The sequence below is a fragment of the Gopherus evgoodei genome, unplaced genomic scaffold, assembly GCF_007399415.2.
Source record: "Gopherus evgoodei ecotype Sinaloan lineage unplaced genomic scaffold, rGopEvg1_v1.p scaffold_35_arrow_ctg1, whole genome shotgun sequence".
Classification (NCBI taxonomy): Eukaryota; Metazoa; Chordata; order Testudines; family Testudinidae; genus Gopherus; species Gopherus evgoodei.
Window position 1 is genome coordinate 5,340,259 of NW_022060027.1, and position 15,628 is coordinate 5,355,886.

Here is a 15,628-nt window from a genome sequence, read left to right on the forward strand (position 1 = left end):
GGGGGGCGGAGCTAGACACACACAAATCCCTCCCACCCCCCAGCTGAGAGCGAGGTTTCCAGGCCCTGTCCCTCACTCACACAGCCGGGGGGGGGGGGGAACCAAAACGGCCCCTGTGGTGGGGCACAGGAGCGGCTCCCCCAGGCCCCCTTTCTGCAGCAGGCGTTAGTTGCCAGCGAGTGGGCGGGGGGTGCAGGGATGGGGGGAAATCGGTGCTGCTGGAGGGGTGGGGTGTCCCAGAGCTGTACGCGCACACGCTGCAATAAACAAGGTCCCCCCCACCTCTGTCAGGCTGGGTGTGCTGTGTTGGGGGGGAAGGGCCTTTCCCCACGGGGGGGCAAGCACTGGCCCTTTCCCCTCTGGGGGGACAGGGACTGGCTGGCTTAGGGGGGGTGGGAACAGGGCAGTTCCCCTCAGGGGGCAGTGGCCCCAGGATGGGGAAGGGGCACAGGGCCATTTCGATGCTGTGAGCCGGTTCTCCCTCTGCTGACTCCCCCCCCCGCCCCCGAGCCTCTGCCGTGTGTGGTGGGGCCCCGGGGCTGGGCAGGGGGCCGTGGGCTGGTGTGGGTGGGGGCCGGAGGCAGGTGTTGGCTGTGGGTGGGTTTGCTCTGTGGCCTGCACTGGCTCCAGCCCGGTAGCCAGCCCAGCTGCTCCGGAGTGAATTGCCCACGGAGACCACAGGCTTGGGGCGGGGGGCCCAGCTCCCCCCAGCCAGCCAGACACCCCCTCTGCCTCGCCCAAAACAGCCCCTGCTTTCAGCCTGGCCTAGCTCTGTACCCGCCCCGGGGCCAGGGTGCTGCTTTGCCGTCTCCTGGGACTGCGTTCGTATAACGAGCCGGTGCCTGGCACTGCTCAGGAGTGGGGAGAGGGGTTTCCCGACCCCTGCAGTTCCTGCCCCCCCGGCCTCTTGCCCCTGCCCGGGGCTATAGGGCCAGAAAGGACATTGCCCCAGCTCCAATCAGAAATGGCGCTCGCCACGTCCTTTCCAGACGCCGGTGACCAACGCTGGACGCAGCTCTCCAGCCACGGGAACTCGGCGGGGGGACAGCAGTGGCAAATCCGCCCAGGAATACATCCCCTCCCGTGAAATGCAAACCAAAACCGTGCGCGCTTTTCTCGCAGTGGCACCGGCTTATGGCACAGGCTACCTGCAGACTCAGGCAGGCACCGCCGCAAAGCGTCTCCAGCTCCGAGCCCCGCCGCAGCCCAGCCCGGGTCTGGGTTGCCCGCGGGCGGATCCCAGGGCTGCTGGGCCGAGCTACCCTGGGATGGGGGGATGAATTAGCTGCAAACGGGAACGTGGTCGGCAGGACACGACGACACGGTCCCATGGCGAGAGCGAAAAGGAACTGAAGGACTAATAGGGGAGGCTCGACGCCGTGGTAGCCTCACACGGAGGGAGGCTGACGTGGCGGCCCAAGGAGCTTCTCGGCACCCCAAACTCCAGGGGGGATCCAGACAGGGGAGGTGGCCATGGGACTAGCGCGAGCGGGTAGGGACCGAAGCGGGAAAGCCAAGTTCCCGCCAGTGAGGAAGGGGAGAACAGCAGGGGCTCCTCAAACATGCTCGAGGACGGGCTGGGTCGGCCGCGCTGGGGACGGGAGAGGATGGGAAGGTGGCGCTGCTCCCTGCCGGCTTCGCTCCCGGCTTCTCCCAAAAAATAACGCGACCGGACACCTAGCGCTGTTACCCCAGGCCAGAGGGGAGGGGACGGGATGCAGCTCGGGACGGGTTGCCTGAGATCTGGCCAATCGCGGTGAATTCACGGCTCGGGGCCAGAAGAACCACGGAGCCACTGGCGATGATAATGGCAAACGCAGCTGACAGGAGAGTCCCGGCAGCCCGCAGCAGGGCCGGCGCGGTGCCCGTCTTTCAAAGGGGGCAAACTTGGGAGCTGGGGAAGTACCGAGCAGTCGGGCAGGGTTCCCAGAGGCGAGGCCGGGGGGTCTATACTCCTGCGGGATTCTGTGCCACGGCACGCGCAGAGCTCCTGGCCGGGGCGGGTTACTGCCCGACGGGGACCAGGGCCGCGGAGCGAGTCGGAGGCTGCAGGGGCAGGCGCCGGAGGGTGAGAGGCCCAGAGGGCGGCGTGAGCTCAGTTTGGAGAAGGGGGGACATGACAGCGATCAGACCCACAGGCGCTATGAGGGGGACACGGCTTTATTTACAGATACACGACAAGCAGGGCGGAGGCAGAGGGGGCCCCCCCAGCTGGCGCTGACCCAGCACCTGCCTCAGTTTCCCTGCTCAGGAGGGCAGGTGGTGGCGCTGGGGTCTCTGGGGATAAAATGACACCCCCCCCCCGCATGTGGCACAAGCTCCGCCCTCTGGAACGAAGGGGCGGGGCTAGGCCTGCATGACAGGGCGGGACTTCTTGGCTTCCAGACACACCCCAGATCCCGCGAAGCCTGTGCCGCCCTGGAAGACAGGAGAGAGAAGGGGGGTGGAGATTTGGGGGGCTGCTCTGACACTGTCCCCCCAACACACCCCACCCCTCCCCCACACTGCTGGCGGGGGCCCCGCCCCCACTCACCCGCTGCAGCACGATGATGTCATCCTCCCGCAGCTTCTCCCCATTCACCGGGTCCACCATGTCCTTCTTCAGCAGCCGCTCCACACACTCCAGGGTGACCACGGCGCCCCTGGGGGGGAGAACGGCTATGGGGGGGGGGCAGAGAGCCCAGGCCCACCTGCCTGCTATTAGCCAACTGCCCAGCCAATGAGGGAGAGTCTACGCTCCCCGTGCCGGCGGTGCTCCTCACCCCTGACCTGCAGCCCCCTGCCCCCCCAGCCTTGCCGGTGCCCCTCACCCCCAACCCGCAGCCCCCTGCCCCCCCAGCCTTGCCGGTGCCCCTCACCCCCAACCCGCAGCCCCCTGCCCCCCCAGCCTTGCTGGTGCCCCTCACCCCCAACCTGCAGCCCCCTGCCGCCCCAGCCTTGCCGGTGCCCCTCACCCCCAACCCGCAGCCCCCTGCCCCCCCAGCCTTGCCGGTGCCCCTCACCCCCAACCCGCAGCCCCCTGCTCTCCCAGCCCTACTGGTTCCCCTAACCCCCGACCCACAGCCCCTTGCTCTCCCAGCCCTACTGGTTCCCCTCACCCCCGACCCACAGGCCCTGCTCCCCTAACCCTGCCGGTGCCCCTCACACCCGACCTGCAGCCCCTTTTAGCCCAGCCCAGCCCCGCTGGTGCCCTTCACCCGTGACCCACAGCCCCTGCTCGCCCAGCCCTGCTGATGCCCCTCACCCCCAACCCCTTCTAGCCTGGCCCTGGGCTCCCCCCAGCTCTGCTGGTGACCCTCACTCCCGACCCGCAGCCCGACTCACGAGGGGCGCAGCACGGCACAGGGCACCGAGTTGCCCAGCATGTCACGCGTGACGGCGCAGACGTATCGGTCCTGCCGGTTGATGAGCCCGACGCGATCCACGGCTGGGTCCAGCAGGGTGAAGTGCACGGGGGTCAGGTCCTGCAGCTTGAGGGGTCGCCCGCTCATGGGGCAGTATACACACCGGTCCTGCAGGGGGGAGAGACGGAGGCTGGCACTCAGGACGCCTGGGTTCTCCCCGATGTCTGGGAGGGGAGTGGGGTCTAGTGGTCAGAGCAGGGGGGGCTGGGAGCCAGGACACCTGGGAGGGGAGTGGGGGCTAGTGGTTAGAAGGGGGAGGTAACTTGTCAGGAGTTGCCTCAGCCCCTTGCCCCGCGCTGGGGATCTCACAGGCAAGTGACAGCCCGTGTAGAAGTGCCGGGGGGTGTGTGGGGGTAATGCTATTGGGGGGGGGCTTCAGCTCCTCCCAGGATGCTTTGGGAGAGCTTCAATATGTGTGTGTGGAGGGGGCAGGCGGAGGGAGGGGTGGGGGCGGGACCCCAGGGCACTCACCGGCTTCCGCACCACGCTGGCCTTGGCCTCGGGGGTCAGTGACGGGATCCAGAAGCTGGGCAGCTGCTTGGCCTCCTCCGCGCTGCTCGGGCCGGGCTGGGGGTCCCCTGGAACATAGCAGTGCCCCTCACTCCCAACCCGCACCCCTGCTAGTCCAGCCCTGCCCCCCTGCTCTGCCAGTGCCCCTCACTCCCGACCTGCAGCCCCTGCCAGCCCAGCTCTGCTGGTGCCCCTCACTCCCGATCCACAGCCCCTGCTAGTCCAGCCCTGCCCCCCTGCTCTGCCAGTGCCCCTCACTCCCGACCTGCAGCCCCCGCCAGACCAGCACTGCTCCCCGACCCCCAGCTCTGCCAGTGCCCCTCACTCTTGACCTGCAGCCCCCCAAGTCCAGCTGGTGCCCCTCACTCCTGACCTGCAGCCCCTGCCAGCCCAGCCCTGCCCCCCCAGCCCTGCCCCCCAAGCCGCACCGGTGCCCCTCACTCCCAACCCGCAGCCCCTGCCAGCCCAGCCCTGCCCCCAAGCCGCACCGGTGCCCCTCACTCCCAACCTGCAGCCCCGTACCTGACTTGTGGTCGAAGGGATTGAGGGGTTTGCTGACGATGCTCATCTCCTTGGCCAGGAAGCCCTTCACCTTGGCATCCTCAGCCGCCCGGCTCAGCTCCTCCAGCTCCGTCCGCTTCTCCTTCTTCTGCTTCTCGTAGGCCTGCAGCACAGGGGGAGATGGGGGGCTGCTGCAGGGACAGCCCCTCCCGTCACCCCAACACCCTGCCCCCCCCCCACAGGCTGTCAGTGACGGGCCTCACACCTGCCCCATGCAGTTCCTCGGCTCAGAACGATGTACCCCGACCAGCCACTGGGGGGCCAGGCACCCCCACACTGAGCCCAGAGGAGGAATCACCCAGTCAGGGGACCAGAAGACGAATTACCACCTCCCAGCCTTGCCCCCCCGCCCCCAGCTCTAGCGAGGCCCCTCCTGCCCCGCAGTCCCCAAGGGGAGCAACAGGGACCCTGTGGGGCCATTACCTTCATCTGCCGGGCGATCTCCTTCTTCTGGTGCAGGATGTACTCCAGGATGGCCTCCTTCTCATACAGGTACCCGTCGGGCCTGGCGGGGGGAGAAATAGGGGCAGGGGGCTCAGACGCAGGCCCCCCCCAGCCCTTAACCCGCCTGCAGACTGGAACGCGCCGGCTCGGGGGCTATGTGGCTGGGCGGCTTTAAAGCACCATTGGGGGGTTCAATAATATGTGGCTGCCAGGACCCAGAAGGGCCATTTCTCCTTTTAGGGTGTCTGCAGCTGCCAGGACCCCCACATCCATGTGGGGGTGTCTCTAGTACCCCGATACCTACGTGACCACCGGGTCCTTGCAGGGCTGCAGGGATAGGCAGCAGCAGTCAAAGTCCTTGACGGCATCTCGGCTCAGACGGACGTTCTGGGTCCCGTAACCGGAGGCGGCTGGGAAGTGGGGGGCGGGGGGGGAAGAGGGTCAGGGCACAGGGATGGAAGCTGATCTCCCCCCACCCCCAGCCCTGCCAGTGCCCCTCACTCCCGACCCGCAGCCCCTGCTAGCTGAGCCCTGCTGAGGCCCCTCACTCCCGACCCGCAGCCCCTGCTAGCCCAGCCCTGGGCTCCCTGTAGCCCTGCCAATGCCCCTCACTGCCGACCCGCAGCCCCCTGCTAGCCCAGCCCTGGGCTCCCCCCGGCCCTGCTGGTGCCCCTCATTCCCGACCTGCAGCCCCCTGCCAGTCCAGCCCTGCCCCCGCCAGCTCTGCAGGTGCCCCTCACTCCCAACCCACAGCCCCTGCCAGCCCAGCCCCGGTCCCCCCCCCCCACCCCAGCTCGGCCAATGCCCCTTTCCCGCAGCAGGCGGAATCTCACCCGTGTCCTTCTTTTTCTCGTGGTAGGTGTACACGGCGCCAGCCGTGCAGTTCTTGCCGTGACGTGTCATCCTGGCTCAGCGTCCCTGGGGGAGGAAGTCAGTTAAGTCCCGAGGCCGCACTGATCCCAGATCCAGTCTCCTGGGAAGAGCCCCCCCACCCCCCGCCAGGAAAGGGGGAACCCCCCCAGGTCCCCTCCGATCGCCAAACCCGACGGGAGACGCAGCTGTGATCAGTCCCCCAAGGGACAAACCTTCCAGGAACCCCCCTGGGTCTGCTTTGGTCACCTCGTCCGACCCCCTGCAGCACCCGGGCCAGAGAGCCGCCCGTGTTGGCCTGAGTACCTAGAGAGGGACCCAGTTCCCCCTTCCCCTTCTCATGACACTAAATACCCATAAGCTCCTGGACTCTGGCTGACACTTGTATCCTGTGCCGAGCCCTCTGCAGCTCATCACCCCCCTCCCTGGTGAGGTGGGGGACCCAGGGCCCTGCCTCGAGATGCCTGTTTACACACCCGTAGGGAACTGCGGAAGATGGTGTTACGGCCTAGCTAGCGTATTTCCACTTTCTCGGCGGCCGGTCACTGTAGGACACGGCACGCCAGTTACAATCCGCTTTCAGCTGGTTAGAATCCTTCTGCCTGGCCTCTGGCCAAGGGGCAGACACGGCCTGTGGAAAGTCCCTATTTGCTTATGTTTGAGTTGTTTTCTGGTTTTGTATATATAGCTGCATGGTCCTGGTCCCGCCTTTGGGCTCCATACCAGGCCGAGCTTCGGTGTGCTGGGTTCCCCGCCTCCGTGACAGCAACGCCAGGAGTCCCCGCTGCGGGTGTGTCACTTTACCTTCATTAAAGCCAACAGCTCACAGTGTGTGTGGCCTCGTTCTTGCAGAGCACCCTGGGTAGGCCTGTAGCCTCCCAAGAACCTTACATTTGGCGCAGCGAGCAGGATGCTCTGGGAGACGATGCCGTTTTGGCCGAAGGTAGGGGAAGTAGGGAAGCCGTCGCTGTCCCTACAGCGCATACCCGGGTAGCCCCAGACGGAGCGCTGGGGGCCGGCAGCGCGGGTTCTGGCCGGGTGGGCTGCCCCGGCCGAATGGCCGGAATTCCAGCAGGTGGCTGGAGTGACCCCCGCACAGCTGACTGAGGGCTTACAGCGGAACCGGCGTTCTGGGACGGAACGGCGAGCCATGGGGGAGCTAGGCTGGCTCCTCCTAACTGCCCTCCGGGCCCAGGATGAGGAGGTGCTCTGCTTACAGCGGGCCCTGGAAGGAAAGACGCTGGAGTGCGCGGCCCATGCGGAGGCCAGTGCTGTGGCCCAGGCAGTCGTCACCTCCCAGGCGGAGCGCGTCCAGGAGTTGACGAGATGGTGTGAGGTATTGGTGGCCCGGGTTGCGAATAAACGTCGTCTCAGACTCGGGCGGCGGCCGGTGACCACGGCCCAGGTACGTGCGGTGACCGCCGCCCCCTTTTGGGACCCCAAGGCCTGGGACGGTAACATTTGGGGCTCGTCCTCCTCCTCCTCCTCCTCAGAGGAGCCGAGGTCTGCGGTGGCGCTCGCCCACCCTGTGAGAAAGCTACGAGCCGAGGGTGGCCAGCTGCAACTAGAGATCGTTAGGACCTTCAAAACAAGTGCATTGCAGATCGTAAAGACGTTTCGCCAGGAGCCCGGGGAAGGCGTCCTGCATTGGCTGGTCCGGGCCTGGGACAATGCTGGTAATACGGTCATGCTCCTCCAGTCTGAGCTGCAACAGTTGGGTGTCCTGTCACAAGATTCCCAGGTACGTGTGCCACTGTCCAACCCCCCCGCAACCCGGGGGGAATGAGGAGTCGCGCTCCCTGTACCGCTGGCTGGCGGTGGCGGTAAGCGCGGCCTACCCATCAGTGGGGGAATTGGAGGCACAGGCAGGCTCCTGGAAGACTATCGCCAAAGGGGTACAAACGCTTCGGCAGTTGGGGATGGCCGGGGCCGTAGAGACGGGTGGCATGGACAGGCCAGATGACATACCGACGAGCTGAAGCCCTCGCTCCTCGCGGTTGTTATGGCAGCGGATGGGCATGTCGGAGACCTGGCTGCCACCCTTATGCAATTGGAGACTGTCCTGGCCGCGGCCCGGCCCAGGGCCGTCCGAGCCGCAAAGGGGCAGCAGGGCAGGGGACAGGCCGGTGGGGGACAAGAGAAGGGGGAGCTGCGGGTGCCCCGGAAGACTGTGTGGTTAGATCTCTTGCAGGCCGGTCCCTCAAGAGGAAATCAACGGGAAGCCGACAGCAGACTTGTATAAGCGATGGATGCAGCTACCCGCCTCTAAACGAAGCACCGGAGGCAAGGGGGACAGGGGCGTGGAACAAAACAAGCCAGTGGAGCCCTCTGCTCCACCCGCTGAGGGGCAATTGCCGCGCCCCTATTGAGGGTGTGGTGGGTCCTCTGTTCCATGAGTGGCTGCAGCCACATACGGGAGGGAGGCGGGGGACCGACGCCCCTAGGTACCCCTAGTAATCCGCTGGCCGAGGGGAGGAGTTCAACACGTTTTGGCACTACTCAATACAGGTGCCGAAGTCACGATCTCACACTCTGCGCAAACCCAGGGCCGGGCTACCCTGGTGAAGGCCTCAGAGGAGCTGAGACCCTGGCGTATGAGGTCATGGTCACCTTGACCCTGGGGAAGGCCCCCCCGTTCCAGGCCATGGTTCTGGCAGCTGCCATCAGGGAATACATCCTGGGCATCAATGTCCTGAGAGGCCGTTCGGTGGACACGCAGTACGGCCTTTTTGCATTCAGCCATCCCCGGTACGTAAGTGCGGCGCGGTTGCGGGAGGTGCGGACGTTGACGATCCTGCGGGGCACCCCATGCTGGGAGCCCGTGGTGTTGCCTCCCCCAGCCGCTGTGGTCTTTAAGAAGCAATACCACATCCCGGGAAGGGAAGAGGAAATCACCCAAACGATAGCGCGCTGTTGGAGGCCAAAGTTATCCAGCCCACTCTAAGCCCCTACAACAGTCCCCTCTGGCCCGTACGGAAACTGGATGGGACCTGGCGTCTGACAGTAGATTATCGCGAGCTGAATAAGGTGACCCCCCACACCCTCGCTGACGGCCGTGGTGCCAGATATGGTAACCTTGATCGAGCATATTGCAGCAGCTGCCCAACCGTGGCATGCCGTTCTTGACCTTGCTAATGCTTTTTTCTCCATCGCCATTGCCCTGGGTAGCCAAGAGCAATTCACCTTTTCTTGGCAGGCTCGCCAATACACCTTCTGTGTGCTAGAAGCATTCCCCAACCATATATCACCAGCTGGCCAGCGCTGACCTGGCCCGGATACCGTCACCACCGCTAGCCCATCGCTAGCACTATATTGATGACGTCATGGTCTCTGGCCCCTCCCGCCAGGTGGTGGCGGACGCCTTACATGCCATTGTGGAGGGCCTGAAGACGCGTGGGTGGAGCCTGAACCCGCAGAAAATACAGGGCCCCGCTCAGACGGTGGTCTTCTTGGGCATCCTGGGGGGGGGGGGGGCCGGAACGGCAGATTCCTCAAAAGGTGCGACAAACTGTGCAGGGTTATCCCACGCCCCAGACAAAGAGGGAGCTGCAAGCCTTTCTTGGTTTACTTGGGTTTTGGCGTACGTTCATTCCCCATCTCGCGTTCCTCACGTGGCCCTTACAAGCCTTAGTACAGAAGGCAGCGCCCTGGCAATGGGCGCGTAGACACCAGACCGCCTTTGACCTGTGCAAAGATGCCCTGCTTACGCACACTTGGCTCCACGCCCCACAGCCCGGGGTCCCGTTCGAGCTGGAAGTCACCACGGTGGCGGGCGTGGCCTCCTGGGGGCTCTGGCAGCCGGTAGGGGGCCAACACAAAGAACCCATCGGCTTCTGGTCCCGGGCCTTGAAGGGGGTGGAGCCCGGCTACACCCCTCTGGAAACACAAATCCTGGCCGTGGTCTGGGCATTACACGACACAGAGCGCGTGACAGGCCCTACACCAGTGGTTGTGCGCACACCCATCCTCCTGGGACGCTGGGTGCAGGAGGACCCCGCCCAAATGCCGACAGGAGTCGCACAGAATGCCACCCACTTCAAGTGGAAGCATTATTTACAGCAGCGCATGCTGCTGGGCCGGCCCTCTATCTCCACCCCCCACGCCGTCCTGCTGGGGGCGATCACCTTTGAGCATGTGCCCTCTCTCACGGATGAGCTGCCACACGTGGAGGACCCTGTGCCCCCCTCTCCGGTAGGAGAGGCCCCCCCCCATGAACCAGCTGTCCGCCGAGGAATGGGACTACGCATGGTTCACGGATGGGTCGGCAGCCTACACCGCCCAGGGGACCTGGCAGTGGAGGGCGATAGCGTACGCCCCATATGCGGACATGGTGGCCATGGCTTGGGGGACAGCCGGCTCTAGCCAATGACCATTGAAGGTTCCCCACCACAGGCTTATATTTATACAGACAGTTGGGCCCCGTAAAAGAGGCTCCGGACCTGGGTGACGGCCTGGGAAGCAAAGAATTGGGAATTGGCCGGCCGGCCCCTGTGGGGAACTGTGCTATGGCAACAGCTCCTCCACTATGCCCAGCGGGCCCCCCTGGCTGTGTGACACATGGACGCCCACACGAAAGTCCAGACCACAGAGGCCCACTGGAATGCGGCAGCCGACGGCATGGCCCGAGAGGAAGTCGTACAATTGGCTGAGCGTTACCATGTGGAAGGGGGCCATCGCGGGGCCCGCACAACACAGTACGCGGCCCTGCGCCAGGGTACCTCCCTCCCACTGGCAGCATGCCGCACTGTCTGGGCAGGTTGCCCGATCTGCTCCCGCTTGGCACCCATTGCCCTTCCAGGACCGGCCGGTCGAATCTACCAAGCCATGGGCCCCTGCCAAGATTGGCAGGTCGATTACATAGGTCCTTTGCCCCAGGAGCGGCGCTGGCAGTATGCCTTCACGGCCGTGGACACCTATACTGGCCTGCTATTTGTGCACCTGAGTACAACCGCGGCAGCGACAACCACACTGGCAGCGCTGCCAACAACTGTGTTCTTGTTATGGGACCACACGCACCGTGCAGAGTGACCTAGGGACCCACTTCACGGCCCAGGCTCGAGGCCCGGTACTCAGAGAAGTACGCCAGGGAATGTTACAGAATAGGTTGGCCGTTGATTATTTGCTACTCAGGCACGGCCACCCTGCCAGGACTCTGCCGGGATGTGCTGCTTTTATGTTACTGATCTTGGGCCCTCCGTAGAGGCCGCTTTGGAGTGCCTTTGCCATCTGGCGGAGGGCATTCGCCAACAACAGGGGGATTCCTGGCTCTGGCCTTGGCTCACCTCCTTACATGGTTGGGCTCCCCACTTGGTGCAGGGTCTTTGTCTTGGCCTTTTTTGTTTATTGAGCTTATACGCATGTTGTATGCGTAGCCGAAGCTGTTGTTCCCAGTGCTCCACATCCGCCCCCTCGGGGTCCTCATGGTCACTGGCGTCACTCAAGAAAGCGAGGGGAAGAATGTAGGGAACTGCGGAAGATTGTGTTACGGCCTAGCTAGGGTATTTCGGCTTTCTCGGCAGCCAGTCACCGTGGGACACGGCACGCCAGTTATAATCCACTTTCAACTGGTTAGAATCGCTTTGCATGGCCTCTGACCAAGGGGCGGACACGGCCTGTGGAAAGACCCTATTTGCTTATGTTTGAGTTGTTTCTGGTTTTGTATATATAGCTGCCTGGTCCCGGTCCCGCCTTTGGACTCCATACCAGGCCGAGCTTCGGTGCGCTGGGTTCCCCGCCTCCGTGACAGCAACACCAGGAGTCCCCGCTGCGGGTGTGTCACTTTACCTTCATTAAAGCCAACAGCTCACAGTGTGTGTGGCCTCGTTCTTGCAGAGCACCCTGGGTAGGCCTGTAGCCTCCGAAGAACCTTACAACACCTCAGGATTGTGTTAGCCATTTCGGGCACCGCACCGTGTGGGGAGCCTGCAGCACGCTGGGAGCTTTCCCTAGCGAGTCCACCTGAATGGGACCCCTGGAGAGTAATGCACCCCCAGCTTAGTCTGGAGGGAATCTCAGCCAGTTTAACTGTCTGGAACCAGCGCTTGGCTCCTTAGCTGCTAGCCACCAAATGTCCAGGCCTCGTCTTCCTGGTTCTCCATGGGGGTGGGGCCCGGACAGCCAGGGGTCAATCACACCTGATCCTCTGCAGAGCTCAAACCTTTTCCCCCCACCTAGTCAAACACGCAACACACAAGGGAAACCGAGGCACATGCAGCATGCACACAAACCATTATGAGGAGTCCCACTTCGTCACCGCTCTGCCCCCTTCGAGACCAAAGGGAGCGGGGTCATTTTGGCCGCTGATCTGGGGAAGCTCAGTCCCCTCCCCGCCCCGGGACAAAGCATCTGCCAATCCACTCACATGGCCCGCCTCCAACTCATGATCCTGGAGGATCAGACTCGTCTCAGCAGCTTGGCATTAGCCCCCATCATTTGGTGCAGCCCGTCGGGGCGAGTGGTCGGTGTACACAGTAAAGTGCCCCCGAAATAGATCCGGCTGAAGCTTTTTAAGAGCCCACCCTATGGCCAGGTCTCCCTTCTCCCTTGTGGCCTAGCAGGTTCTCGCTCAGGTACACGATGGGGTGTCTCCTCCTTAGCATCACCCCTGGATCTGAGGCGTCGGGGACACCAGGACGGACTTATTGAAGTCTGAGTTTACCAGAACCGGGCCCTGGCTTAGAGCCTCCTTCAGAGTCCAGTAATGATCCACCCAGCGCCGGAAGGCGGCAGATACTCCCTTGAGGCCGAAAGGCAGGACCTGGAACTCAAAAAGCCCTGCAGAGTTTGTAACAAAAGAGGTGCCAGGACTCAAGCACTTGTTCACTTTAATAACTGATACGGCCAAGCCTGGGGGTGCCGGGGCCGGGAACGGCCAAGCCCGGAGGGGCCGGGCACAAATTAAACACTTCCTATTGGGGTGGTGACGGCAGATTTCAACCTGCCTCTCCGTGCAAAGGTGCCAGTAACCTTTGGTGAGATCCACAACAGCGAGATAGCCCTCTCCCCGCCCCCCACTTGTCTAGAATCTTGTCCGGCCCAGGCATGGTGACGGCATTGAGCTTCCAAGAGTCCACACCGAATTGGTTCAACTCCCCTCACCCCATCTTTCTTGGGGACCAGCCCCACAGGAGAGGCCCAGGGGCTGGTGGGCAGCTGAATCACCCTTGAAGCCAGCACCTACTCCACCACCAATTCTCCATCAGGAGCGGCTTTCCCCTCCCATTCATCCCTCACCAAGTCCAGGGGTCCCCTCACTCTCCTTCAGAAGAGCAACTCGAAAGAGGAGAACCCTGTGGATTCTTGGGGCATTTCCCAGTACGCGCACAGCAGGTGGGGTAGATACTTGTCCAGGGGCTGGTCCATACAAGTGCTCAGCATCATCTTTAAGGTCCCAAAAAACCTCTCCATCAGCCTGTTGGACTGAGGGGGATACGCTGAGGCCCAGGTGTGCCAGACCCCATATTTCTCCCAGAGCCCTGGAGCGGGGCTGACATGAAATTGGACCCCAGGTCTGTAAGGATCTCCTTGGAGAACCCCACTCTGCTGAAAATGATCAGCAGCACATCCGCCATGGTGTCTGCTTCAATAGAGGACAAGGCCACCACCTGTATGTAGCGGGTAGTGAAATCTACCCCCACCAAGATGCATTTCTTCCCTGACTGGGTGGTCTTGCTGAGGGGCCCCACTATGTTCATGGCCACCATCTGAAAAGGCTCCTCTGCGATGGGCAGGGTCCTCAAGGCTGCTTAACCCTTGTCCCGGGCCTTCCCCACCCTCTGGCAGGAGTCGCAGGACCTGCAGTGCTGCCAGACGGCATCAAAGGCTCCGGGCCAGGAAAAATTCTACAGCAACCTCTGCCTGGTGTCCTGAGAGAGGACCATCCCTGGTCAAGTACAGTAGCCTGTGCCGGTGCTTCTGGGGGACCACCAGCTGCCCCCATCTCCCCGGGGGAGCCCATTTCTGACACAGGAATCTTCCCCTAAGGGGTCCAGCAACGCCGTGGCCAGCAAAGGTCCTCAGCTTCTCTCAGGAGGGATCCTTCAGCAGCTCGGTCTGGAAGCCAGCTGCTGCGGTAGGGAGCAGAACCTAGCCCAGCTCGCTGGCAGCCCTCATTGGCTGTGCCTTGGTTTCCCCACCTCGGGACAAAGCGTCGAGCCCTGTCCCCAGGTAACTCACTTCCTCCCAGTCGGAAGGTCCTGAGCCCCCTGCTGGGCTGTACGCTCAGAGGCAGGGCAGGGAGGGTGACTAATCAGGGGATGCCCCCCCTGCATCCCGCCACGAGCTCCCCACAGCAAGTCCCCCTAGGTGGGACCCCTGGGGGAGACACCCCCCGAAAGGGAGCAATGCACCCCCTGATTAGTCAGGAGTGACTCTGGGATGGTAGGCACCATGTGGCCAGGCGTTGTCTTTGGGGTAATCCATGGGCGTGGGGCCCAGGCAGCCAGATAATCACACTTGGTCCTCTGGGGCTCTGCAGAGATGGAACAATCTTTTTCCCTCCACCTAGTCAAACACGCAGCACACAAGGAAACTGATGCACCCACAATATTCACATCAAACATTACCGAATTTCCCACAAACCTTTTCGAGGTTCGTCCCCCAGCCTGTCTGTGCGGCTGGCGCTCCCTGCTCCCACAACCCCAGTGTGTTTGCCTACACCCAGCTTACCCAGCCAATCCAGATTACTTTGTATCCCTGACCAGTCCCCCAGGTTATTTATCACACCCCCAATTTTTGGGTCATCTGCAAACTTTATCAGCCATAATTTTGTGTTTTCTTCCAGGTGTGACAAAGCAGGAATATTTTGTAATTTTTTTGATGAGGCCTGTCCGTGCCTCAGTTTCTCCCATGTGCTGCATTGGTGCCTAGTGGGTGGAAGAGGGCTGTCTGCTTAGACACAGGTGTGGATGGAGCCCAGCTGCATGGGCCTTAGGCCCCATATCTGTGGAGAGGGATGCTCCTGCCTACAAAAAAACCCGACTGTTCTGACGGCGAGCGCCACTGCACACACTGGCCAAGTCTCCTTCAGAGGTCTGGGGGACTTGCTGAGTGAAACTCACAGTAGGACGCAGGGGGGGCTGCAGGGTTAGAGGTCCAGTCTCAGGAGGCAGTGAAGCCGCGGGGCTGAGCCTGGCAGAAGAGTGGGACCCCCCGCCCCGGCAATCCAGCACACTCAACACGGCCTTCTAGAGACCATTCCAAAGCTGGGGGACAGCCCCCATCCTGGGGGCCAGTGACGTCAGGTCATTGGTAAAGGTGTTAAATAGCGAAGGGCCCGACCCCTGCAGGACCCCAGGGGATACACGCCAGCTCAATGACGATGCCCCGTTTACAGGCTGCGATCTAGCCGTTAGGCAGTTTTTCATCCCCATCACGTGGGCCATGGTAAATGTGAGATCAGTCTAACTTTGACTGCTAACCAAAACGTCACCCGGTAGCATGCGAGCGGCCGCACAGCCGGCGACGATTGCTCCATAGGCGCCGTTACCTGTATCCCCCCGGGGATCTCGGCAAACACAGATCTCAAGCTCGTCCGACGGGCCCTGTTCTCGGAAAGCCCACGTCGACTGGCATCAATCACGTTTCCCTCCGTTAACGCCTGATTCGCCGAGTCCCGCACCAGCCGCGGGGTCCCCGTCAGGCCAACGGGCCGTCGTTCCCCGGGGTGCGTCGTTCGCCCCCTTTAGACACAGGCAGGACAACAGGGCTGGCCCCACGGGTCCTGCTCCAGGCAGCCCCTGGGACTGTCCCTCTGCAGCTGGGGACCGCGGGAAGTCCCCCCACCCCCCCGCAGCATCAGGGCGCAGCCGCCCCACAGTCAGGTGGATTGGAGCTGGGGG

General features: G+C 63.1%; 1 protein-coding gene across 1 annotated transcript; it reads right to left on the reverse strand.

The window, feature by feature from the left end:
• Positions 1-2,142: 2,142 nt before the first annotated feature.
• NOSIP (nitric oxide synthase interacting protein) lies at positions 2,143-15,469 on the reverse strand. Its single transcript, XM_030545048.1, has 9 exons — positions 15,277-15,469; positions 5,753-5,837; positions 5,224-5,329; positions 4,899-4,980; positions 4,437-4,578; positions 3,876-3,982; positions 3,325-3,512; positions 2,534-2,642; positions 2,143-2,418 (listed from the first exon to the last, which is right to left on the reverse strand). Exons 2-9 carry the CDS (start codon positions 5,820-5,822, stop codon positions 2,347-2,349), a joined length of 876 nt encoding a protein of 291 aa, XP_030400908.1. The 5' UTR covers positions 5,823-5,837; positions 15,277-15,469; the 3' UTR covers positions 2,143-2,346.
• Positions 15,470-15,628: the final 159 nt, after the last annotated feature.